The sequence below is a fragment of the Pyrus communis genome, chromosome 5, assembly GCF_041283825.1.
Source record: "Pyrus communis isolate YQ-2024b chromosome 5, ASM4128382v1, whole genome shotgun sequence".
NCBI classification, from domain to species: Eukaryota; Viridiplantae; Streptophyta; class Magnoliopsida; order Rosales; family Rosaceae; genus Pyrus; species Pyrus communis.
In genome coordinates this window covers 10,496,574-10,522,393 of record NC_142569.1, presented here as the reverse complement: position 1 = coordinate 10,522,393, position 25,820 = coordinate 10,496,574, and the positions used below count along the sequence as shown (strand labels likewise).

The window sequence follows — 25,820 nt, the reverse complement described above, 5'->3', positions numbered from 1 at the left end:
TATTAAAATAAACTTAACTCAAACCATTTTCATGAAAATTTCCTAAAAATAAATTGGCCCCGTAGCATGCCTTATTTTTGTTTAAGGCCCAAACAAGTTTTGTATCTCATTATTGTTGATTTTCCACAACATGATTAAGTTGGAGGAAATGCAGTTGTGTACAACCTCTCTAGTAGGCATACTTCTATTGGTGGACTCAATATAATACACCAATGTGATTAATTTTTAGCGATATTTTATATATGGCCTATAAACAGAAACACTCCTCTAAACTCAACTTCAGTTTCTTGAAATTCATATTTGGTTACTTACGTATTTGAAACTCAACTTGCGTTTCACTTTACTACCTACAGTCCAAATTTGTTGACAAATCCGTTGCAGCTGTTTACATGGTACAAATAGGAGCTGTTGTTGAGATGCGTGCCACAAAAATAGTTTTGCTGGATTTTTAACATATTTTGACGACATGGACAAGGTGAGACGCGAGTTTGATTTTTAAGGGATTAAGTAGCAAAATTTAAGCATCAGGCTCAAGTTGAGTTTTATAGGTAGACATAAATTGAGGCTTTATCGTTCACAATACAATGATGGACAATCATTACAATGATTGTTTGCACCCTTTTTTAATGCCGGTTTTAATTATGCATTATGAATGATTGAAGCCTTATAATTATGAATTGCAGGATTATACCGCATATAATTACAAGTTGCCACTTATATGCTATGCATGAAAGGGATTTGGGATTTTACTCCAAAAACCAAAATGCTGAAAAATATAATCAAAACATAAGAGAATTTTACAAGTAAATCCGGGATAGTTCCCCGTTATCGAATCTGACTATAACCTGAAATTTCTAAGATTTTACTCACATGACGGTGCTACAGTTATACCAAAAAAATTATGAGAAAACGAGAAATTTGGCTTGAGCAGTTGTCTGAAAAAAAAGCACCACAATATATACATTGAGTTGAGATAATTTAACACCCTGAAGCTGTCTAATAAAATCAATTACAGTGAAATGCTAAAGTAAAATTGGAGGAAGCTTCTTGTGCACGTTAGGGCCGTGGCCAGCTAACAAGGCAAACTGAAATCACAAAGGACGTTAGTAAATGAGCTCCGACTACGTACTACTCCAAATTTACTACATTTGATCCCTTGCTACACACTACCTGGCCAATGGATCTGTATACTCTTGAGAGAAACTTGTTGGTCTATGAACCGGTATGAAGCATATGGGACGTATATGTTCAAGTCTGGTGATCTATTTACAGTGCCAGAAGTCCGACAGTTAATGAGAGACCCATGTCTAAGCAAGAAAGAAGAAAATAATTAGAACAAGCTCCGTCAGAAGAAGTCATCAAAAGCCCCCTCCTTCTCATTTTCAGATCCTGCAATGTATCATCGAGGGAAAAATGAAAACGTAAAACACCGAAATACAACTCACAAGTCATAAACATATTGAATTGTGGCAAATTAATCTCGCCATAGAAATATTGCATGTTTTGTATGATATAGGACCACTGTCTTTGGTGAAACCACTTACAAAGTGGGGGACCAGTTGTAAACTTACTTAGAATATTGATGGTTGTTCCGAATTAAAAAGTACCTACATATGACCAGAAAACCAAAATACATACAACTAAACTAACCTGAAACTTCTCCGCCTGAAACGTCCTGAACTATAAGCTGGATAGAACTGGGGCCAGTAGAAGAAAAGTTTGCTGAACTTGTAGCTGGAGCTGGAAAAGTGAAATCTGAGTCCGTGGATGAATAATCAGAGTTACTGGAAATGCTATCAAACCCTTCGTGTCTAACAAAAGGTCCTGAAGTTGTTGAACTTGACTTGGATGCTGTAGATAATATTGTTTTCAGCTCGGAAACTTGGTTTGACATGCAATATATCATCCTGAAACACACTAGATTATATTTAGTATTAGTCAAATGAATTTATGAGCAGCTTTACAAACATCAGAATGATTGCAAGTTGTCATATATGCACAAATCTAAACAAATTAGAAGCAACCATCACTGAAATGCTGTCTCTGGTGCTTTCCAGCTTATTGCAGCATGTACCCAAAGAAAGAAAAATCTTAATTAATGGTCAAAAGAAATTTATATTGGGAATCTCATTACAGTGATTCTAAATTGAATTACTTTTTTATTTTTCAAAAAGAAAAACCTATAACACGCTTGCAAAAATAGGATTTCATAGTCCTAACACATAGAAACTATATTTGATTCCTTTTTTTTTTGTGAAGGAACTAGACCAGCACATACACAAGATGAATGAGAACCGAAATACTGATAGAGTATAATTCGTACTACCTGTTCAAAGATTCCTGAAGTTGAAGAACTATCCTTTCAGTTTCCTCTAACTTTCTACGTCCTTCCTCACTTGATACCCGAGCTTCTACGTATCTCCTTTCACACTCATTGGCTCTTTGTTTTTCAGCTTGCAACATGACCTATGTGAAAACAGACAGGAGTATCAAATTGTACATGCTGTAATTCCTAAGCCAGTTTAAGATGACAACAATAACGGAATAAATAGAATGGTATTTCTCTTATCTATATGTTCAATATCATTACCTTCAGACTTTCAACTTCTGCAGTAAGAATTTTAACTCTTTCAGCGTTTTGATCAGGACTTGAAAGATCTTTGGTTATACAGCATGCATCTTCAATTTCTACCTGTGCAACCTGACTTTTAGACAACGCATCTATTTCAAACCCTCTGCTTACATTAGTAAGCAGGGAGGACTCTGCATTTGTTGCCTCTTCAACCTTTTCTTTTTCCGAGTCAGTCTGCAAACATAATCTAAACTTCAGTAAAAAGTAAAAACACTTAAAAAACACTACCTTGCATAATGCTCCTGATTTTGTACAAGGTATAATACTCCTCTGAAGAAAATAGATTTCATCATGAGAATTTAGAAGTAAAGATACTTCGTGCCACATTATTGTCAGTGCCATCCATTGATTTCAGCACTTTGATCAGGAATTGGGTATTATTTAATAATAGGGCACGCTTTCTTAATTTCTATCAGTGAAACCTGATAATAAAGCAACAAATCTGTTCCATCAACTTTGCTTACATTAGCTTGCATGGAGGACTCCAACTTCGGTGTTTCTGCTATTTTTGTCTCCAAATCAGTCTGTACAAATGAGCAAACCAGTTAACGAACTTGAAAGTACAATAGTCGTCTGTAAATAGGATAGTTCCATTACAAGAATTTAAAAGTGAAGATATTTGGTGCCACATTAACCGTAGCATCAAGGTTTAACATTCACATGCGAAGCATGATTTCTTAACAAGAGCTTAGAAGTAAAAAATTTGGTGCTGCATTATTGATACTTCATTTAAGTTTCTTATTACCTGAACAATAACTTTAGGCTTAGATTGGGCTCTACATCTAAAACCATCACGATCAGCCATTGCCCGTAAACCTGTCTGTAGACAAGTGAGAAGAAATTAATTTTCAGATTTTCTCCAGGTGTTTCACATATCCTTAGAGAATGTGAAAAGCAACCAAAATATGTAAAATTAGAGAAACAGGAAAATAGGCCACCTGAATAATAACTGCCGCATTAATTCTACATCTAAAAACATCACGAGCAGCCATTGCCCGTAAACCTGTCTGTAGACAATTGAGGAGAATTTAATTTTGAGATTTTCTCTAGGTGTTTCACAATGTGAAAAGCAACCAAATATGTAATATAGAGAAACAGGAACTAGGTCACCTGAATAATAACTGCCGCATTAATTCTACATCTAAAATCATCACGAGCAGCCATTGCCTTTAAACCTGTCTGTAAGAGCAAGGAGAACAAAGTTGAGAGTCTTTCCTCACCAGGCATTAAGACAATTTGTTTAAACTTTAAAATAGTGAAGAGCAACAAACTACGTATATTGTACATAGAAAGTTACCAATACAGGAAGCTGGATAATCACCTGAATAATAATTGCCGCATTAACCCTATATCTAAATTCATCACGGGCAGCCATTGCCCGTACACCTGCCTGCAAGATAGTCGAAGCGAACTTGATTCTGAGATAGTCTTTTCTTGCCAGGCGTTTACGGGCAGTCTTCTGAATTTTAACTGCAGAAATCTCCCTCTTCTTGCGCTTGAATAACTTGCGAGCCAGTTCTCCTGAATCATAACAATGAAATACTGGTAAAATATCGTATATAAAAAACTAGCGAGTATATGCAGATAATTGCAAAGGTATTTAGTATATATAGCTGATAAGTGCACTAACTGCTAGGGTAATGCAAATCTACATAAAATCAGGAGGATCAAATCTACTAAAAGTTTTCAGGATTTTGCCTTAAAAAGAGAGAAAAAAAAAAAGAACATCTCAAGAAAATGGCTACCTCTTCTTTTTATGCACTCACCTTTACAAAATGATTGTACACAAATAGAAGCCTCCCGTGTAGAAACATACTTTTTACGAGTTATACGAGTCCTGCCTCGTGTTTGAATCACCTTAGATGAGTTGCCAAGTAAGAGTATTCTCTTTGCATCTAGCTCAGCCATCTGACCAGCTCTTAGGAAAACCTTTGTTTTCCCTATCTGCAAAAATAATACATAAATAAAGCTTAGTTGAATATATAAAGATATCTTGCAACTAAATGATGTAATCTTTGATTTTAAGGTGATTTCACACTGGCTTTATAAATAAGCCATGATCAAAATCTGGGGGAAACTTTTCATTATTTACAAAGGAATCTTGTGTCTTGAATTTCTATTGGTCCTCCCATTTTCCTTCCTCCCCTCCTCATTCCCTCTTCTCTCTGTTTTCAGTTATTTCAATTGGGTTCTGCATCTTAGCTATCCAATCAATAATAGTCATAGGTTAGGAGCTTCCTACTATATGATAGTTGTGGTGAACCACCACGGCAAATCCAAGTATATCTGGAGTTCCACAATTTTCTGTTGTGAACTTGTCATGTGATTGTCAATGTAAAAGTGATTGATAAGCACTAATGTTCTTATTACCTGATAACCTCTAAGCCCCATCTTCACCAAAATCTTTTCGCAGGCTTCATTTTCAGGACAACTGATCATATAGGCATTAAGTTCAGAAATGGGAACATAACCAAAATACCAGTGAAATAGCAGAAAAGATACCAACGAGATTGAAGATGAAAATGTGAAAAAAATTAAAAATGAAAGTGTAAGTTGGTACTTACTCCATTTTTAAAACTTCTGGGGCCAGGACATGGAATCGACTTAAAAATTCAGAAAAACTCCTGTAAGTAGGGTATCCACCACATTTTATTCGGACAGCCTCTAAAACACCCTATGCAAATGACAAAGTATTAAGGCCACCAATTCATTATAAGTCATAGTAGTATACACACAGTTCACATTATACTTACACCAGAACGTAGCTGTTGCATGACATTATCATTCTCAAATACAGCGGGCTTTAAAACATTATTCGGCTTTATACATCTTATGTAATGGGGTTCTGTAGAATTTAGTATTTCCATCAATTGTTGGAGTTGTAGCTGCATCAACACGGTCAGAAAAATTAAGTTTCACCTTTGTGAATTAAATCATCTCATGACACAAGAAAAAACATGAGTAACTGCTTTTCCAGTATTTAGTCAGGTATAATCCAAAACAACCAATAGTACAATACTCATTCTTTCCAAGACCGCAATTGTAGGCAGATGGCCTGAATAGAAGATACCTTAAAACGAGAACTGATGGATGAAAACTTGGAAGATTTGGCCACCTCCTCAGTAAGTGGAGGGAAAAGGCCTGCTACAAAAGAACAGGTTGATGCACTTAACAAATCTCGATGTTCAGGAACAATATAGTCTTTATTTTTGTCAAGAAATTGATCAGACTGATATTGTACCTGAAAAAAAAAAGTGTAAAAAGAAAAGACAGTTCAGTGGAAACCACATTACAAAAGATAGATTTCAGTGCAAAATACAGAAACCAAGCTCACTTCTCCTGCATAATGAACAATGGTGAAATCTGAGCGGGTCAGTTTTGGCTTGATGAAGCGTTTGTGATCTTTGAATGTCTGATACAGCTTTGTTGAAAATGTTTCATGAGTTGATTTTGGAAACATACTGCAATGCGAAAATGTTGTCCAAGAAAAATGTGATTAGAAATATAGATGAACCGAAAACTTCAGTGCCATCCAACACAATAATGTTCAATTTCAGTGAAGAAAGTGGAGATCCTGTGCACGTGTGTGCCATCCAACCTAATATGAAGTATCTGAGCAGGAATCTCTGTGCACATGTGAGCATTTCAGTGAAGAAAGTGGAGATTTTCTATCTTAACTTCACCTAATATGAAGTATCTGAGCAAGAACCATTTTGTAGCAAGTGTGTGTGTGCATGTAACTGCAGTTAAGAATGAAGAGATGTTCATACCAAGCTTCATCAAGCAGAGCAATAATCCCACCTTTCTTCTGCAGAAACGAAATCAACTAGTGATGAGTGTATGGGTGTATGGCAGCTAATTCAGTATACTACTCATAAATTAACTGCTGGACGAGCAAATCAGAAATACATTAAAATAAAACCAAGAGAGTAAATTCAATGTACCATTCAGAAACACATGCAGAATTTTACCAATTATTATCATGGCATTGAAAGACATTCGGGGTTCTAAAATAAGGGTTGCAACAACAAACATGATGTCCCACAGAGATGGCCGTTCACAATAATACACTCTAATATCATGAATGATGCAGCACAGGAAAGGGACAAGTCTCCGTTTTTAAAGGGGGGAGAGAGAGAGAGAGTAAGAAGAAGACCTGTTCAATGAGATCAAGGACATCTTTATTATCGACAAATTCTATGTAGCTCCAATCAATTTCCTCTTTAGTGTATTCCTCTTGTAGCGTCTTGAATACATGCTGAATCAAATCATACCACTTAGATTATATATTAAAAAAAGTTACTTAAAACTGAAGTTTTCAAGTATGACTAACCTCATACCTTGTTGAAATGTTGTTGCAGCTTTTCATTAGTGTAATTAATACAGAACTGCTCAAAACTGCATTAACGAGACATAATAAGTTAGAAGTGAAAATACTCAGTGAGAGTCTAGGTAAATTTAATTTCATCTCCTCAATTTTTTATTATCTATAACTGAGTGAATTTGGATTCAGCAATATATGGACGATTTCCCAAGTACCTTAGTGCAGATCAGGAGTTCAAGTCACCTGATGCTAGGTAGTGTCAGGTCTTCTTATGTGCACCAAATATAGATTAGAAAGTTTTTGTTTTTTCACATGCACAGAACATAATCAGGTTGAAACATTTTCTGTATTCAACCATTACCTGTTAGTTTTGAAGCTTTCAAAACCATATATATCAAGAACCCCAATCAGACATTTGGAGTTAGGGTCCTGTCCAATTGAGAAATTGATCTTATCCACCAACCTGAAGATAAAAACGTAAATAATACATAAATAGATAAAACCAATATTGTTAGATGCCTCATTTCCACGGTAATCATTTGAGTGAGAATGATTCAGAAGCTAGCATCTTACCAGTCAAACAAACGAGAATATATAGTCTTGGCCAATCCATCCCTGCTAACTGTTGCGCCATGGGGATCAAGACTTTTTTTAATAATTTCTTCTGGAGTAACCATTACACGCTTACACAGTGCATCTTCCAGAGCCCGAGGATTACACCTGAAATACGAATAAGACAGATCAAAACTGCACTCTGATTGACATAAAAAAAGAAAAAGAAAAAGGAATTGTGTCCATAGCAAAGCTCGAGACACACATGAGAAGTTCTGCTGTCATTAGAAGATGAAAAAGGGATTTGTCATTTTTCAGAACAGATGAGTCATTATCTCCCCCATTGGCAAAATCAATATTCCCAAGATGAAGAATTGCAGCTACAACTCTGAAAATAGCCTCCTGAGAGAGAGAGAGAGAGAGAGAGAGAGAGAGAGAATTATTCCCAGAAGTTCTGTATAATGATGCTTAACTTAGCAGTAAACAAATGTTAGATTCAAATCAAAAGAAAATACCTGTTCTACTGCATTTATTCCAACAACATCCATGGCTCTCCGAGTGGAGAGATAATTGTGCTGATCACTCGTGCCATCAAGTTCATAGCAATTTGATTGATTAAGATAGTGATATAACTTAGGTTCTCCCAACTTATATTTCTCTATTTCCTGGTAAGATTAAATTCTGTGAACGGAAATTTTGGAAATATCATATACATGCACTAAAGTAGAAAATTGAGCTATCTACCTGAGGTGGAGCAGCACAGAGGAGGTAAAAACAGTGATAGTTACGCTCTGAATCCGAAATCTGGCAAACACGAGATCTCTCTAAGAGATATGTTCTAATGGCTGCCCCTGATATTCTACCACATTTATCAAATTGAATCTCGACAAATTTCCCAAAGCGGCTTCACCAATATTTTCAAGAGAACAAAAGTTAGTTACGGACTACGAAAGTTTCACTGTCGTACAGTTCAAAATAGATCATGTTGCCAAATAATCACCCCCCACCCAATAAAAAGAAAAATAAAGAAGAAGAAGGGTTTTATGAATTTCAATGTATTTTTTTCCACCAGGAATCTCATCACAAACAACTTGCAACCCTGGTTTTTTGAGTGTACATGCAAACCGGTATCATTCTCTACTCTTGACATAAATATACACTGAATGCCCATGAATCTAAAATGTAAAAGTCTATCAAAAGTCATGCGGCGCCTACAAAAGTACTAACAGCAGAAACAACACAAAATATTAAAGCATTTAAAAATTTCTCACCTGGAATTGTTATTCCTAACAGTCTTAGCGTTACCAAATGCTTCAAGAACTGGATTTGACTGCACCATGTCAGTTACAACCAAAACAAATTAGAATGGTACAAGTGGAAACAATAAAATGAATATTACCCGGTTGAGAAAATAAATAAAGGATTGGCACTTAACATCATTTTCTTTAGTGATATGGGAAAGGATAGTTATGCAAGGTTTCAGATCTCACTCTACTCACTAAAAATGTTAGATACCAAAATACACAGCTTACTTCTAAAACTTTTTGTTCAACAGTCCGCCCTTCAGCTGCAGCATTACCACCCAAATAGGCAAGGTAGCGCATAAGCATTTTAGTTGTTTCGGTCTTACCAGCTCCGCTTTCCCCACTAACCAGAATCGAGTTTCCTTTTCCCTCCTTAATCATTTCCCTGATCACATTTGGGAAATTCACTTAAGTAACTGCATCATCATTTAGGGATAAAGAGTAGGATGCAAAAGAAACACAGTTAACCTGTATGCAGCATCGGCTATTGCAAAAACATGAGGCCTCAGTTCTCCATATGGTACTCCATTATACCGTTCCATCATATCAGCATCATACAGATGTGAGAGACTTTGAAAAGGATTGATGGCGATGAGAATGTTTCCAGTGTAAGTCTGCCATGATGCCAAAGTATTATAACAGAGACGCCCATAGCTGCAGTGATTAATCACTTTCTTCACCAGGGTGTACATTAATTAACACAAAACAGAAGATGAGAAAAATCTTACATAAATTTCATTTATCTCATATCTAGTTGCCAAATTGTGAAGCACTCCGGGTTCATGCAAGTATGATAGCTTAGTCATGTCATCAACTCCATCAGGAGGAGTTTCTGTATCCTTTGGATATATTTTTGACAGCTTTGAAACAACCTGGACAACACAAAGTAGGTCGACTTAACAAAATAACAAATTGGCCTTTCAGTACAGCTGCATCTAAGTGATATTTTGGCACATAACTCGTGGAGTCTCTTTTTATAAGGAAACTAATGACTGAAAAATAGAACAGAAGCTTCTAATGAGATTTTTTAGTCAGTCCCAAAATGATATCAGAACTGCATGTTTTCCTGCAAAAAACTAAAAAAAAAAAAAAAGGATATGCCTATGAAATCTTCCAAGAGAATATAGATAATCTTACAAAAGAAGAGGAGAAGGAAAAGGATGGAAGAAAGGGGCAAACCACAATGATATAGACCATGCAGAAGAAGAACCATCCAACACAAAAAATATAACAGCAGGTTCGGTCTCTTCTTAAATAACATCTTGATATTTCTAAGCAGAAACTAGAATGATGCAGAAAACTCCTGCCCGAAGTTGGGTTAACAAACACATACAAAATCTTATCGTGCTTGAATTCCAGTTATTAACTCTCCCTTTAGTAAGCCAAAAATAAAAAATCACATTACAAACTGCTACATCTTTGCCTAATGAACCAAACACATACAAAATCATATAAATACCAATGAAGATTCAGCACCCAAAATCCTTGAAAATGAAACTAGCAAATAATAGATTACCTTACTCCCATCACTAGTTTGAATCTCAGCGTCATCACCCTTAATGTTTAGTACTTCTCCGTCAATCCAAACTGGGTTTTCAACCCAAATATGAGAACCAACAACAATGGTCACTGGATTGGCCTGCAGCAGTTAAAAGTTTTTAACCACATAATCAGTTCATCTCCTTTTTCACATTTTGCTAGCACAATATGTAGCACAATAGTCAGTTTAAGCCTTCAGTAGGTAATAGTAGGTAATAAGCTCATCGGATTACTGACCACGAAACAAAAAAAAACTAATGGGATCTCATAATTTATCCCCCTAAGATTTCAATCTAAGATAATTACAATGATATTCCTTTTGCATCCAAGTTCGAATCCACCTCCTGTAGTTTAGAGCAGTTCAAAATATCATCTTTTCAGAAAAATTACAATGATCCCATTTTCCACATACTACAGAAGCAGCATTCAGCATCAAATTACATGTCCATGGGAAATTCACAAATAGAAACCGGAAATGTAAACAAAGTTTCGAAATTAAAAATACCATTACGATTGATTCTCAACCAGAAACCCAGAAACGCAGATACCCTTCTACACAAGAATCAAAACCCATCAAGATTTCAGCGATTCGGGTCCCATTTTCTCTTAAAAAATCAGAGATTTTTAGAGTGGAAACGAAAAAACTTGCAGAAGTAGCTTACTCTTTGCTTTTCTTCCTTTTGTCCTTCGTTGGTTTGGGGTTGCGTTGTTCGTGTCGTTTGGTTTGTGGAAGTGGCAGTCTTCGCACTTCCCACATTTTCGCCATTCTTGTGGCTCCCTCTCACTCCCTTCGCGCCTTACTCTCACTCTTTCTTCACAAGAAACAGACGACCGCTGTTAAATTCCTTGGTTTTTTATTGGGCCCAAATAATGGATCCAACGGCTTGGAAAATGAATTCCGTATTGGGTCCAAACTTACTGCTCAATCTCAAATCAATTTAAAGAGATTAGAAGCTCGTTTAGAAAGTGTTTAAAAAAATAAAAAAAAAAATTTTTAGGTCCTAAAAGCATTTTAAATATTTTTTTTTTAAATTTATTTGTATTTTTACTAAAATTTAGTTCTAAAAATATTTTCACAAAAATCGCTTTCTGTCATTTTAAAATGCTTTCAAACAATTCATAGATTGTGACTCCTTTGTGCTTCTTATTGGTTTGTGCTCTTGACAAAGAAGATTAGAAGAAAACTTGACATTTGTTGCAGATTAATTTAAATCACATTATTGCTAGTTCATTTTGAGGCTTAACTCACTTTTCCACCTCTTAGTGTAGATGATATTGTTTGTTCAAAAAAAGTGGCACTCTCCATCAATTCTCTGCTAACTCATATTTTTAACATAATATTTTATTATATTGTATAAAAATTAACTTTAAACTGTAAGCTGTAAAAATTGGAGGGAGTTATCAACCGCCAATCCACGTGTTGCTCAACTGTAGCATTTTGGACATTCTGCAAAATTTGCATCTCCCAAAAAAAAAAAAAACCAAACTGCAATTAAAAAAAAAAAAGGTAAAAAGCTCAACGCCCACTGGGAACCCGAAGAGGAAGAAATGACCCGATTTCCACCTCCATCTCCTCCTCCTTCTTCTTCATCTTCGCTATTGATTCCGATCGACGAATCCCTAACCCTAATTCCCGGCCTCCCAAACGACGTCGCTGAGCTGATCCTCTCCTTCATCCCCTTCTCCCACCAGGCCCGTCTCCGACCCATCTGCAAATCATGGAGGCTCTTCCTCTCCTCCAAAACCCTAATCGCCCTCCGCCAGACCCACCACCGCAGCAACCTTTCCCACCTCCTCTGCATCTTCCCCCAGGACCCCTCCGTCGCCGCCCCTTACCTCTTCGATCCCCGAACCCTAGCCTGGTGCCCCCTCCCGCCCATGCCCTGCAACCCCCACGTCTACGGCCTCTGCAACTTCACCTCCCTCTCCATTGGGCCCCATCTCTACGTCATCGGCGGCTCGCTCTTCGACACTCGTTCGTTTCCGATCGACCGCCCCTCGCCGTCCTCCGCGGTCTTCCGATTTGACTTCAGCACTTCCTCGTGGGACTTCCTCGCTCCGATGCTCACGCCGCGTGGAAGTTTTGCCTGCGCCGCAGTTCCAAATTCGGGAGAGATTCTCGTCGCTGGCGGCGGATCCCGGCACACTCTGTTCAGCGCGGCTGGAAGCCGAATGAGCTCAGTCGAGCGGTATGACATTGGTAGAAATGAATGGGTTGCAATGGACGGGTTGCCAGGTTTTCGGGCTGGGTGCGCGGGGTTCTTTGTTGGGGATGGCGAGGAGAGGGAGTTCTGGGTTATGGGTGGGTACGGCGAGTCCAGAACAATATCAGGGCTTTTTCCGGTGGACGAGCATTACAGAGATGCCGTGGTAATGGAATTGAAGAATGGGAATGGTGGTTGCAGGTGGCGAGAGGTTGGAGATATGTGGGAAGCAGGGGAGAGGATGAGACTGGGCAAAACTGTTGTCGTGGAAGATGGCGATGATCGCGGTCGACCTGCTGTTTTCATGCTTGATCGGAATGTTATATTCAGGTAGTTTTTCCATTATCTTTAGCTTTTGTGGTTTTGTGTTTAATCTCGGGCTTGAAGTAACATTGCTTGTTCTGTTCTGCTAGTGACAATCCAATGTTAGTGTCAGCATTAAATATCTATACAAAGCTTCAAGTTCAAGTGTCTTTCGGTATCATTATTGGATTGGTTTGAATTGGATGTCAATTAAGTTTAGTTTAGTGGGTAACAGTTGGTTTTTTGAATGTACTATGTGTGATCTAGATAGGGAATACTTGGCGCTGCCTCATGTTCTGGTGTATCGATGTGTATTACATTTTCTTAGACCTCACTGGGTGTTGAATTTATCTTTGTTGGTTAATGGAATTTTGACCGAGAGGTGTGCCAAAAGCTTGTTTTTTGGATTTCCATATCGGGAATATAGGGTTCGAAATGCTAGTGTGACTAGATCTTGCAACCGTAACTCGGGGAGGAAGGGAAATCAGCGTGCAGGGTTGCTCAGAGCAAGTACCTACCCAGGGAGATTCCTGAAGAAGTTTGTTGTAAATGGAGTGACGAAATCTGGGTATAAGAATTTGGATTGAGTGTGGCCATTGTTTCCTTGCACCATGGGCAAAACATGTTTTGTATGTGTAAGTGTGTGAAAGAGAGTCAGACAGAGAGATCTGACTGAAAGTATCAACGTTTTATTTGGTTATGAATCCTAATGTGCTAATACTAGCTCTTGATGATTTTTGTAAGAAGATCCGAGCGATGTGGCTTTCTGGAAGTTGTCGGGTGGCTTGATCATATGTGATATATGATTCCACTTTAATACTGTGTTTGGATTTTTCCGGAAAGAACCAACTAAGAGAGGGGCTGGTTTTGAACTCATTCTGATTTGGCATGATTTTGTTTGTGTTTCAACTTTTTCAGGTTGAAAGTTCTCTCTATTTTTCACCACAAGGAGAATGCAGAAGACAGAGCTTGAAATCTTTATGTGTTCATTTATATTGAACTACGAAACACTTATTATGTGACTTAATTTGGATGGTTATGGCAATTTAAATTTATGACTTAAATGGCACAGGTTCTACCGGGACATAATGCTGCAATGTTTTAGTTTACTTTTCTATTTGATTGATTGTGGTTTACACAAGCGAAATTCTTGTTTTGTCATTCTTAAGTAATATATTAAAAATGTTGAGAGATGCATGGTTTTCTGGGACTATCAGTAGTTTAGTACAAGTAATTCTGTTATGGGCCACATTCTTTTAATTTCACTTTTGTGTATGCTTATTTATGTCTTTTTGGACGTATGCATCTGCCCCTAGTTTATGTGCTTGAATTTCTTCCTCGTTATTAATTTGATCTTTGAGTGATAATTTTATTGAAGTTTTTGCTTATGTTGCTTCCACATAATAGTTAAAGTGTTCCTGTCTACTGCACTGCAGATACGACATGGCTTCAAACCGTTGGCGTAAGGAGTCACGTCTACCAAGACAGGTCCCATGCAACTCAGAATTTGGATTCGTTGTATTGGATGGAGAGTTGCATGTAATAACCCTTTTGAAGGCAGTTGAACCAGCAGAAATCCGGAGGTCACGACTGCGTCAGAGAGCAGGAACACTTTACATCCAAATCTACCATCCAAAGAAGAAGGCATGGAGATCTGTCATAACAAAGTCACCTTTCCATTACGGCTTGGATTTCAATACTGCAGTTATGAGCACCATTCGCCTGTGAATCTCGATTCTTATTGCTTGTACTTGTGTTGATAATTGTACCGATTGATGTGCAGCGCCGTCTATATTGGTTCTTTGGGGTCATTGCTGCTAGTGTATTTGTATAGTCTTGAATGTACAGCAGACCGAGATAAATAAATTAACTGTTAGTGAAGTGGTCATTAGTTAAGGTGGAATACATTTGGGTTTCATATTTGTATATTTTTTTCAGAGAACAGATATATTTATATATGTATACCAAGACGTGTTATATAGGTTTGTTGCTTGTGCTCTAATCAATCTTTTTCGTGTTACATGCGGTCTCTTGGTTTGTAGATTGATCGAGTATTTACTCCATATGTACTTTGATACCAAGGACCGAAACAGACTCTCTCATTTCCCCCTCACTGTTGAGAACAGTAAAACGGCTTGTGGTAAAAACTCTAGTCGTTTTCCCATCAAATGAAGTCTCTTCGGAAGTTCCGAGTAAGGAAAAAGAAAAGAATGCAGTGTAAAAGCGAAGCGCGGGCAAAAATTGAGATTAAAATGCAGTCATTCCAAGTAAAGATCCACGTTTCCACCGCGTTTTAGTTCCAAACTTTGAATACATAAGGAGTGCGGCTAAAGGAGAAAGTGGCTGGCCGTGAAAAATGGGGTTAATGTATAAGTCATAACTCAAACCAGATTGCAGCGTTAAACCGCAACATGTATCGCATGTTTCACTTTTTTACATCTATGACTTCAAACTTGAGAGATATGGGAAATTCAAGTCCTAATATATAATCAGCAAGTCAACCCAAAGTATTTTATTGACATTTGGGTCAAACTTTCGAGAGGAAAAGGAGGGAATTTGGTGTCTCATCGGAGATACATCCCTTTGTATGTATCCGCAACATTCATCATGTTAACATGTAGATATAAGAAGATATATCTCTACAGCACTTATCACGTGACTGTAGACGTAAGGAGATATATCTTGTTTGTAGGTCTTGAGGTGAAGGTATTGCAAGGTCCATAGTAAGTGCAAAGAAGCATATATAGTGGGTTTGGTTTTGATCTATGATATCAATGCTTCTGTTCTGACCCATTCAAATTTTAATGCTTTCCACAACAGAAAAAGGGCATATTGGTGCATATGAATACCCATATATCTAACCCTCCACATAAAACATCCTTCATATTTTTAAGCTAGCTATCTTTGTTTAATATCTACAAGTATAAGATCACCATGAGGTTTCTTAATGTTTTATTCACAGTTACAACAGTCGTATTTCTCATGAGCATGAACTTGCATGAGGCTAGCTAGTGCAGGCAGGGTGTTGCACGATGAGAAAGAAAACTTGATGAGGATGATGACGACGATGGGCAAAGACATCGTGTTGATGGAGTCGAAGATGAGGGTTGTCGATCATCCTCCTCCCAATGGACCTAGTGAAACGAAACCTGCTTGGTCTACTGATCTTGACGGTTCAACGATCAACCAAAGTAACGTTGCAGGCCACACTACAACCCCGCCTTCTCCACATGATGCATACCCTTATAATGCCATGGCTAGATCACTACTCGGCGTGGCTACAGATCATAAATCATTTAGTTGATTAAAAATATCTACAGAAATCCCAACCTAATAAGATACATCAAATGTGATTGGAAAATAGACGAATAAGTAGAGGGGAAAAACCCTAGTTTAATTTTTCACATTTATCCGTGTTTTCTGTTGTCTTTGTATTGCTTATTACACACTCTACTTGAATAAGAAAATAGACGAATTCTCATACAACTATCTTATTTCTTCTTTATGCACTATGAGGGTCGAAACTATATAAGAAATTTTGTTTTTGGTTGGAATAAGACGTTTTATTCAAACACCATGAGATGATCTAATTAACAGTTCAAAATACTCTATTCGAAAGTCAAACATAAGCTTTAGGAACAAAAGCGTTGTCAAAAGATGCTATACCCGAACACTAGCATGGGGCAAAACAAAGAAATAAACAAAAACACACATGCAAGTGTTTACAATCATATCGTGGAAATGTCAAGTTACACTTGGTACACTGATGCAGTGGGCCTCGGTAAAAAACCACCACATGAAACAATTACACTTAGAAACGAGAAAACTAGGATAGCGCAAGCTTTAGACTCATCCAGATTTGGAAAAGGAACCTGAGACCTCTTCAATCCTCTCTATCTTCCAGTGTAGCCTCATGAACGATCATAAAACATGTAATGCTTTGTCGACCTCCCATTTGCATCGATCCCCCTGAAATCCAATGGAGTCCACGATCACAAGCATTTAACTTCCTTGCGTCCGCCATAGGCAAATAACAAGATTCATAACACTCATTTAATGTTTATTGGAAAAGGCAAATGTTTGTGCAAGTATAGAATTGTTAGTAACAACCCAAAATAACCTTGGTGCAACAACATTCCGGTGATTTATCTGGGTGAGCAGAAGGCGGTGATCAAACCTATATAATTCAGAAAATACTCAAGGCTAGCCAGGAATTTGGTTTTTTTTTTTTTTTTTTTTTTTTTTTAACCAGGTAAATTATGAAGAATTTAAATTAAATACTCTTTCTTGATTATCAAGTAACCTCTGCTTCAGATTTTCAATTACTATGTTAGTGTTATCCAATTAATGTTATTTACAAAGCAGGTTGAGATATCGTTGCGCAAAGACTATTTGTGCGATGTAGGTTGTCCATTGCGCAATTTTCTGGCGCCAAACCAAGACTTTTACTACTTTTTCCCAAATATTGCGCAACGAATTTGCGCGACGGAAAGTTTCGTTGCGCAAAGTCCCATTGCGCAAAATATCATTGCGTGACGCTTCTTTGTCAACGTTGCACAAAACGTTTTTGCGCAATGTAATTTGCTCTTTTGCACAAGTATATTTTTGTACTAGTGGTGTGTTCAAGGAGTTCTTTGAGTTGCCCGCAGAGGACAAGGCAAACCTCTACTCTGACGACCAGCAGTGGGTATTTTGATTGGGAAGATGTTCATCTTTGGCGCGGTTACCTACGCTACCCTTGCCATCCTCTAGAAGAATACATGCAGCAGTGGCCTCAACCGCCTAGTAGATATATAGGTACCAAAGAAATAGAGATTCATGATCTGAAAACTCCATTTTTTTGTTGCATATATGAAACAAATTTTTCTGTATCTACAAATACTAATTATTGATATGATATGTATTTCAAAGATCTGATGTGGCTCTGAACGTTTTGGAGCTAATCAGTGGAGGACTTGGACTCGAAACTGGGTATTTCCGGGATGAACTTCTATAAAGCCATTAATTACAAAGAGTTCTTACCAATTATGCTATGAAGCAGGGTAATACCGAAGTTGTACTAGAACCCTTTAAGCTCCAAGCTTGGTTGATCATCATGCAAAAACTTCAGTTGAGTATTCACTACTACAATATATGCTATCACCGGCGGAGGAAAAACCGACGAGAAATCAAATTTCTGTCGAAAATTTGGCACAAATCCGACATTAAACAATGTAACGTCGCATTTCAATAGCGACACTATTGCTAGCGTCGCGAAAGGGCTTCAATGTCGCTTTTTGAGCTTAATCCGCCACTACACAACGTCGGTTTAAAGCGACACTAACCTTAACGTCGGTTTAAAGCGACGCATACTTACAGGTTAGTGTCGCTTTAAACCGACGCATACTTACACGTGCATCAGCTATTTAATAATAAAGTATGCAATCTACTGTCGCTTTTAATCGACATTATATTAAATTTAAATAAATAAAATATCCCTTAAACCGACGTTAGATAACAATTAAATAAATAAAATATAAAATCTAGTAACGGTCTTAACCGACACTATATTTGTTAATAATAATAAAAATAGATGGACAACTGCATGCAATTTCAATTAATTCCAACTAAAATAAATTATATAATCAAAATAATAAATTTTAAGATCTAAATAAACATTAATGAAAATAAATAACAAAAACAATAGTGCCAAACTGTACATCTAACATTTCATATAAAATCCAAAAAGTCGTCCGTCGTAACAAACATTAAATCTGACATTACAAACATAACATAAAAAAACAAAAAGATAGATCAATTATAGTGTCGTATTTAACCGACAAGAAAAAGAACCAATTAAACTACCCAACCGAATCTGCGCCTGAACGTCGTCCAAATCCTTCTGCTTGAGAACCTTCTGCTTGAGAACCTTCTCCTTGAGATCCTCCTCCTTGAGATCCTCCATCTGATCCAAAAATCCTCGACAAGTCCACATTAAATCCAACACCTGCAAGCATTCCAGAAAACCCCCCAGCTGGAACTTCAGGAAAAGATCCACTAGGAGCAGCCATCTCAGGTCGATATACTGGCACTTGATAAGGTGGCTGCTGCATGTATTGCATGGGCGGCTGCTGCATGTATGGCATGGGCTGCTGCTGCATGTATGGCATGGGCTGCGCAGACATCGGATACACAGGATATGGAGGTTGCTGATTATGGCCAGCATACGGATATGCAGGGGGAGGCTGACTTTGGCCCGACTGTTGAGGAGGTTGACTCTGGCCTGATTGTTGGGTTCCCGGGCTATACGGTGGTTGTGGCTGAAATCTTTGAAAAAACCATGCAAACAACTGATTTTGCTTGTTCTCTAGGTCCGAAATCCGTTTATTATTATTTTCGTCCCTCATTTTCAACTCATTATTTTGAGTCATCAGCAACGCCATTGAACTCTTAGATGATCTCCTGGAGGAAATTGATGTAGAAGATGAAGAAGATGCATAAGACACCATATCAGGAGTCACACCATGACCGTATCCTCTGACTCTATTATGCCTCTCAGGACCCATAGTATCAACATAAACTTGGGTCCTAAGATCTTCACTATCCTCCTGGCCCGACTCAATCATTGTTTGCAGATTGCTCTCCATTGTTGACTTGCATTACAATTTTTAAAAACAAAAATTCAATCGTAAAACAGAAAAATAAGCTAAAGATAATAAATACTAATAAAATCAAATACTAACACGAAAAAATCTATTACCCATGTACGCTCCGATGTTTCATCAATCCATGTTTTATCTTTTCGTGTATGACATTCACGAAAAAAGGTTACAGGATCTGCTTCTTTCCCATGCTTCTTCCGCTTTATCAAAAATAAAATTTCATACAAACAACATAAGCAAACCTCATACTAAAAATAAATATAATTATTTAAAATTAATCATTTCTTCAAAATGTACAATCTATACATATTCTTCCCGCACTCTTGCAAAGGTTTTTGTACCAGTGGTACGGTTCATTGATTTCAATCCCCGATTAACCTTTTTTTTTTCAGCAACCTCTTGAAAAAAAAACGAAAGAAAAAAAAAAGATTATATTAGGCAACTTTAAAGTTATAACGAAATAAATCGTGTAAGGTTTACCTTTGTTTTGTCTCTATTCCAATATGCCAACAAATCATCCCACTGGGCAGGAATCACATCAGGAGGAGGCTCGCTGCACACCTCTTCTGCTCTTTTAGTATAATACTTTTTTTTAACTTATTTCTAAACTCTTTGTGCGCATGCTTTGCAATCTTAAGCGTCATATGACGGATCAAAGGCATTTTTACTATATCTGCATCTTCAAAAAAAATATTTCCCTACATACATAAAAACAAAAAACAAAAAAAATCACGCTAGTCAATTATTATTACAATCATTGACTTATTCTTCTATTTTCAACTAAAAATAAAAACACCTATACCTTTATTCTATTCCAGAAAGCTTCCTTATCTTCTTCTGTAACCTTACGCCAATCTTTCTCCAACGGCAGATTTCTATAGTCCCTAACCTCCGCTGCTACATGTTTTGAAAAAGCACTAGCATTATCACTAATGCATTTTCCGGACGAATCAAACGAACAAAGTTGTTTCGTCCATTTAGGAATTGAGGGTCCACGCCTCCATTGAGATGTACCTTGTTAATACAAACACACAATTAAAAACCAGGAAACAAATGTATATTTTCAGTTTAGCAATAATAATAGTTCAAACACACACACAAAAAAATAAAAATAAAAACTGAGATTAATAACAATTCAAAAAAGAACCAGCATCACCCTCGTCCTCTTCCAAATGACGTTCTTCACAACGTTGATCTTCACAAGAACTATCCATAGCAAAATTTAATGGAAGGAGAAGGAATATGGCTGAAATGGGGGAAAGAGTAGGCCAGAAATGGGGGATAGAGACGAGAGACAGAAGTGGGGGATAGAGACGAGAGTGAGACAGAAATGGGGGATGGAGACGAGAGACAGAAGTGGGGGATAGAGACGAGAGTGAGACAGAAATGGGGGATAGAGACGAGAGACAGAAATGGAGTGGAATCACGGAAGAGATAGGAAATAAGGAAGATTAAATATGGATAATTGCATAGCGTCGAAATATGAACACTTTGTGTCGGTTAAAACTGACACAAGGTCTGACTCGACCTAACATACTTTTGACAGAAAGCCTACACACGTAACCTGACATCTTTAGGCAGAAAGCCTGACATACTTTTCAGTTGAAGACCATTGCGTCGGTTAAAACCGACGTTATGTGGCATAGTGTCGAAATAAGGACCCATTGCGTCGAAATAAGGACCCATTGTGTCGCTTAAAACCGACACTATGTCTGACTCAACATCATTATAGCTTTTGACTGAAAGCCTGACAGTACCGTCTGACTCAACATCATTATAGCCTGACATACTATGTCAGTACCGTCGAAATTAGGCCACATTGCGTCGGTTAAAACCGACGTTAGACTGACAGATTTTTATAACGTCGAAATAAGAACAAGTTTGTGTCGAAATAAGATAAAATTTGCGTCGAAATAAGAACAAATTTGTGTAGTGTCTCTGACAGAAAATCGATTGTAGCAGATAGTCTCGAAAGTGTATAATTTTGCATCGGTTAAAGCCAATATAAGCATAATTTGACATGATAATGACTGACAAAGTCTTCCAACCCATTCCCCCGTGCAAAAAAACCGGGAAAATTCCCGCCCAACATAAAAAAAAGTTTTAACTTACAAAAGAAAGAGAACAAGGATAAAAATAGAAACAAAAAAAATAAAAAATTTTAATCCAAAATTAAAAAGTAACCAGTTATGTTATCTCATATAATATTTTAATAAATAAATTTATTAAGTTGAATCAATTTTTTTTGCACTGTAATTGTTATTTTAATTTGTTTTTATTTTGATAATTTTTTGTTGTTATTTACTAGAATGGATTAGATGAACATAATTTGAGTTGTTTTGAGAAAATGGAATGAATAATATTTATAAGCATTTATGTTAAATTAACAATATTAAATATAACATAAACTTATAATATTTAGTAATATAAGTATATATTATGGATTAGATGAGCATTTCTCAAAAGTTTAACTTTGATAACATTTGGTTGTTATTTACTATAATGGATTAGATGACTTTGATAACATTTAATTTGTTGTTATTTTGATAACTTTGATAACATTTGGTTGTTATTTACTATAATGGATTAGATGAGCATTTCTCAAAAGTTTAAACCTTGCCAATGTAACTCAAAGCTTGCATTTTATTCTTTTTACAAAATCATCAATTTTCATTGATCATCATCCATTGTATTCATATAGGTTCAAGGAGTGTAGCTGTAAAACATCATCAAAATCGGACTTAAAATAACCGTTAAATCGTCATTTTTCATTGATAACCGTCAAAATTTTTTGTCCCGTTACTTCATCCCAGAATGTTTGTTTTTTGCAATTTTTTTCGTATACGATCTCGAATTATATACAAACATGTTTGACGGTTAGATCGTTGAAATTAGTTTCGTAGAATGCGTATCCCATCAAAACGATAGATTCACTAAGACTTAAGAGTTTATTCACACTTTCATTAAGTATAACTTAAGATTTTGTGGTATCCACTAGTATAAATATTTTAATTTGAAGATCGAATTCATTCATTGTATTCATATAGGTTCAAGGAGTGTAGCTGTAAAAAATCATCAAAATCGGACTTAAAATAACCGTTAAATCGTCATTTTTCGTTGATAACCGTCGAAATTTTTTGTCCCGTTACTTCATCCCAGAATGTTTGTTTTTTGCGATTTTTTTCGTATACGATCTCGAATTATATACAAACATGTTTGACAGTTGGATCGTTGAAATTAGTTTCGTAGAATGCGTATCCCATCAAAACGATAGATTCACTAAGACTTGAGAGTTTATTCACACTTTCATTAAGTATAACTTAAGATTTTGTGGTATCCACTAGTATAAATATTTTAATTTGAAGATCGAATTCATTCATTGTATTCATATAGGTTCAAGGAGTGTAGCTGTAAAAAAATCATCAAAATCGGACTTAAAATAACCGTTAAATCGTCATTTTTCGTTGATAACCGTCAAAATTTTTTGTCCCGTTACTTCATCCCAGAATGTTTGTTTTTTGCGATTTTTTTCGTATACGATCTCGAATTATATACAAACATGTTTGACGGTTGGATCGTTGAAATTAGTTTCGTAGAATGCGTATCCCATCAAAACGATAGATTCACTAAGAACCTTCAGGACGACCCTTATTACGAACATAGCGCTTCAGTGTTTGCAGATACCTACAATTATAAAACGAAATACAAATTATTATAATTATTAATTAAAGTTATGACTACAATTGTAAAAAAATTATAAAAATTTATTCATTACTGTTCAATTGGATACATCCATCTATATTAAACAGGCCCTGCAAGAGCTGCTTCATCTGCCAAGTGAACTGGGAGGTGCACCATTATATCAAAAAATGCAGGAGGGAATATTTTCTCAAGTTGACATAATGTCAAGGCAATTCTTGAATTCAGTTGCTTAAATCCTTCCTCAGACTCCTTCTTACTACATAACTGTCTGAAAATTGCACTCAACTCTAATAAAACCATAGTAACAGCTTTAGGCAAAACCGGGCCTATTGCAAGTGGGAGTAACTGCTGCATTAAAACATGGCAATCATGACTTTTCAACCCATGTATTTTTCGTTCATTCACGTGCACACATCGCGACAGATTTGATGAATATCCATCTGGGACCCGAATAGTAGACAATACTTTACAAAACGCAGTTTTTTCTTCTCTTTTCAATGTGAACAATGCTGGAGGTCGAAATGTTCTATTTCCTTCTCTACGTGGGTGTTGACTATGTCTTATGTTCAAGAATTCAAGATCTGCACGTGCCGCCAATCCATCTTTAGACTTTTCTATATCTAGTAATGTTCCCACCACACTGTCACATATATTCTTCTCTATATGCATAACATCAAGATTGTGTCTAATCAACAGATGCCTCCAATAAGGTAGTTCATAAAAAATCGATTTCTTCTTCCACTGACTGTTACTACTTGTACTGCTCGAAGCTCTTCTTCTGCGTTGCCCAACTGAAGCATCTTTGTTTGGTTTTCCAAAAGTAAATCTCAATGTAGAAAGTTCTTCGAGACATTGTAAACCAGTCCACTGCCTTGGTGCACTACGATGCTCTCGACGACCATTAAAAGTGATGGTTTGCCTTCGAAACCTATGATTATCTTCAAGAAAACGTTGATGCCCCATATAACAAATCTTGCGACTCGCTGGCAAGTAAATAGATTCTTTATCATGCATGCAATGTGGACAAGCTTTATAGCCATGTGTACTCCATCCTGACAACATTCCATAAGCCGGAAAATCACTTATAGTCCATAACACGGCAGCCTTCATCGTAAAACTTTGGTTGGAATACGCATCATAAGTGGGAATGCCCACCTCCCACAACTCATTCAGCTCGTCAATCAATGGACGCATGTATACATCAATCTCTTTACCAGGACTGCGCGATCCTGGTATTAACAAAGACAATAACAAATTTGGTTGCTTCATGCACATCCAAGGTGGCAAATTATAAACAGAAAGCACCACAGGCCATGTGCTATGATCATTCCTCATTTTCCCAAAAGGATTAAATCCATCACTGGCCAACCTTAATCGGACATTTCGAATTTCTGACGCAAAATCCGGATATAAATTATCCAAATGCTTCCATGCGGGAGAATCTGAAGGATGTCTCATAAACTCATCCTTATGACATTCAGTTGCATGCCATCTCATATGTTCAGCCATATGCTTCGACATAAAAAATCGTTGCAATCGTGGTTTTAAAGGAAAATACCACATAACCTTAGCTGCGACCTTTTTCCTCGAGCTATCCTCTGCATTGGTAATTTTATATCTTGATTTACCACAAACTGAGCACACGGTCAAATCTGAAGTATCTTTCCAATAGATCATGCAATCATTGGGACATGCATCAATTTTCACATACGACAGCCCCAAGTCATTTATAAGTTTTTTTGCCTTATAACAGGATTCAGACAAACAATCCCCTTCAGGCAACATTCTTTTAATTAACTCCAGTAAAGTGGTGAAGATCTCGTCAGGCATTCCCGCTAAACACTTGATCTGATACAATCTTACAACTGCTTCCAATTTCTTAAACTCCTTACAACCTGGCCACAAATCTTGATCTGCCTCTTCAAGCAACTTAAAAAAAGTCTGCACCTCTTCTGGACGCCCTTCCCCAATAGGGGGTTCAGTAGATGGCCCAACACCTTCTTCTGTTAATGGTTGGACAAATACATCATTAAGAAAATCATGCATGCCAATCACCTCATCTCCTGTTTCTTCTTCTCCAATTCCCACATTTTGCTCTCCAATGTTTTGCTCGCCATGATGTCGCCAACAAGCGTTTTTATAATCTTTATCCATATCATACAATATGAGATGTTCAACAATGGTGTTCCTAACAAAAGTATATCGATTACAACATCTTTTGCAAGGACATCTAAACTTATCAGGACCAACACCATTTGCAACTGCTTGATCCAAAAACAAATTAATTCCAGTTGTATATGCTTCAAAATTTCGGGGTATTGTCAACCAACTCTTATCCATATTTTACCACTTTACGAAGGTAAAATATTACGTTGACACTAAGATGCCTACAATCTTTCAATCCCTATCATGTAGGCATAACTATCAAAATTTTCAATTTCTATCTTTCACCCCTCGAACTCTATCACGATTGCAATCTTTTAATTTTCAACACCTATTATAGTAAAAACAAATTAAAATAACAACAAAAAGTTATCAAAATTATGCTCATCTAATCCATTCTAATAAATAACAACCAAAAGTTATCAAACTTATCAAAATAACAACAAATTCAAATAA

At 36.8% G+C, this 25,820-nt stretch overlaps 3 protein-coding genes across 14 annotated transcripts; 1 reads left to right on the top strand and 2 right to left on the bottom strand.

The window, feature by feature from the left end:
• Positions 1 to 841: 841 nt before the first annotated feature.
• LOC137725337 (myosin-16) lies at positions 842 to 11,176 on the bottom strand. 11 transcript variants are annotated; one of them, XR_015962551.1, is made up of 31 exons: positions 11,014 to 11,152; positions 10,857 to 10,903; positions 10,329 to 10,451; positions 9,541 to 9,684; positions 9,281 to 9,426; positions 9,041 to 9,197; positions 8,780 to 8,838; positions 8,253 to 8,412; positions 8,024 to 8,173; positions 7,774 to 7,910; positions 7,530 to 7,676; positions 7,318 to 7,419; positions 6,973 to 7,030; positions 6,789 to 6,890; positions 6,403 to 6,440; positions 5,967 to 6,093; positions 5,703 to 5,873; positions 5,386 to 5,517; positions 5,197 to 5,306; positions 5,003 to 5,063; positions 4,399 to 4,576; positions 3,954 to 4,153; positions 3,743 to 3,811; positions 3,571 to 3,639; positions 3,378 to 3,452; positions 3,097 to 3,156; positions 2,591 to 2,806; positions 2,327 to 2,466; positions 1,651 to 1,917; positions 1,171 to 1,389; positions 842 to 1,085 (listed from the first exon to the last, which is right to left on the bottom strand). XR_015962551.1 is itself a non-coding variant. In XM_088694249.1 (30 exons), the coding sequence occupies exons 4-30, from the start codon at positions 9,549 to 9,551 to the stop codon at positions 1,346 to 1,348; spliced, it is 3,216 nt and encodes a 1,071-aa protein (XP_088550375.1). In that variant the 5' UTR covers positions 9,552 to 9,684; positions 10,329 to 10,451; positions 10,857 to 10,903; positions 11,014 to 11,169; the 3' UTR covers positions 842 to 1,345. The 11 variants fall into 11 exon arrangements, 6 of the variants coding, with proteins under 6 accessions (XP_088550375.1, XP_088550372.1, XP_088550371.1 ...); XR_015962548.1 differs by having other exon boundaries at positions 1,651 to 1,907; XR_015962549.1 differs by lacking the exon at positions 10,857 to 10,903 and having other exon boundaries at positions 1,651 to 1,907; positions 11,014 to 11,164.
• A 649-nt stretch (positions 11,177 to 11,825) lies between these two features.
• LOC137725696 (F-box/kelch-repeat protein OR23) lies at positions 11,826 to 14,843 on the top strand. 2 transcript variants are annotated; one of them, XM_068464465.2, is made up of 2 exons: positions 11,826 to 12,885; positions 14,295 to 14,843. In XM_068464465.2, exons 1-2 carry the CDS (start codon positions 11,900 to 11,902, stop codon positions 14,584 to 14,586), a joined length of 1,278 nt encoding a protein of 425 aa, XP_068320566.2. In that variant the 5' UTR covers positions 11,826 to 11,899; the 3' UTR covers positions 14,587 to 14,843. The 2 variants fall into 2 exon arrangements, with proteins under 2 accessions (XP_068320566.2, XP_088550376.1); XM_088694250.1 differs by lacking the exon at positions 14,295 to 14,843 and adding an exon at positions 13,777 to 13,916 and having other exon boundaries at positions 11,839 to 12,885.
• An 8,457-nt stretch (positions 14,844 to 23,300) lies between these two features.
• Positions 23,301 to 25,541, bottom strand: LOC148696735 (uncharacterized). The gene has a single exon (XM_088693351.1). The coding sequence runs from the start codon at positions 25,539 to 25,541 to the stop codon at positions 23,301 to 23,303; it is 2,241 nt and encodes a 746-aa protein (XP_088549477.1).
• Positions 25,542 to 25,820: the final 279 nt, after the last annotated feature.

Bases quoted from the DNA above. Each gene is read 5' to 3' on its own strand.
- LOC137725337 (XM_088694246.1), bottom strand. The intron at 9,427-9,540 runs GTAAGATTTTTC...GCATCATGGCAG, and splicing joins ATGAGATAAATGAAATTTAT to ACTTACACTGGAAACATTCT. The intron at 4,577-5,002 runs GTAATAAGAACA...TTATTTTTGCAG, and splicing joins TGGGGCTTAGAGGTTATCAG to ATAGGGAAAACAAAGGTTTT.
- LOC148696735 (XM_088693351.1), bottom strand. From the start codon at position 25,541: ATGGATAAGAGTTGGTTGACAATACCCCGAAATTTTGAAGCATATACA.
- LOC137725696 (XM_068464465.2), top strand. From the start codon at position 11,900: ATGACCCGATTTCCACCTCCATCTCCTCCTCCTTCTTCTTCATCTTCG. The intron at 12,886-14,294 runs GTAGTTTTTCCA...ACTGCACTGCAG, and splicing joins GATCGGAATGTTATATTCAG to ATACGACATGGCTTCAAACC.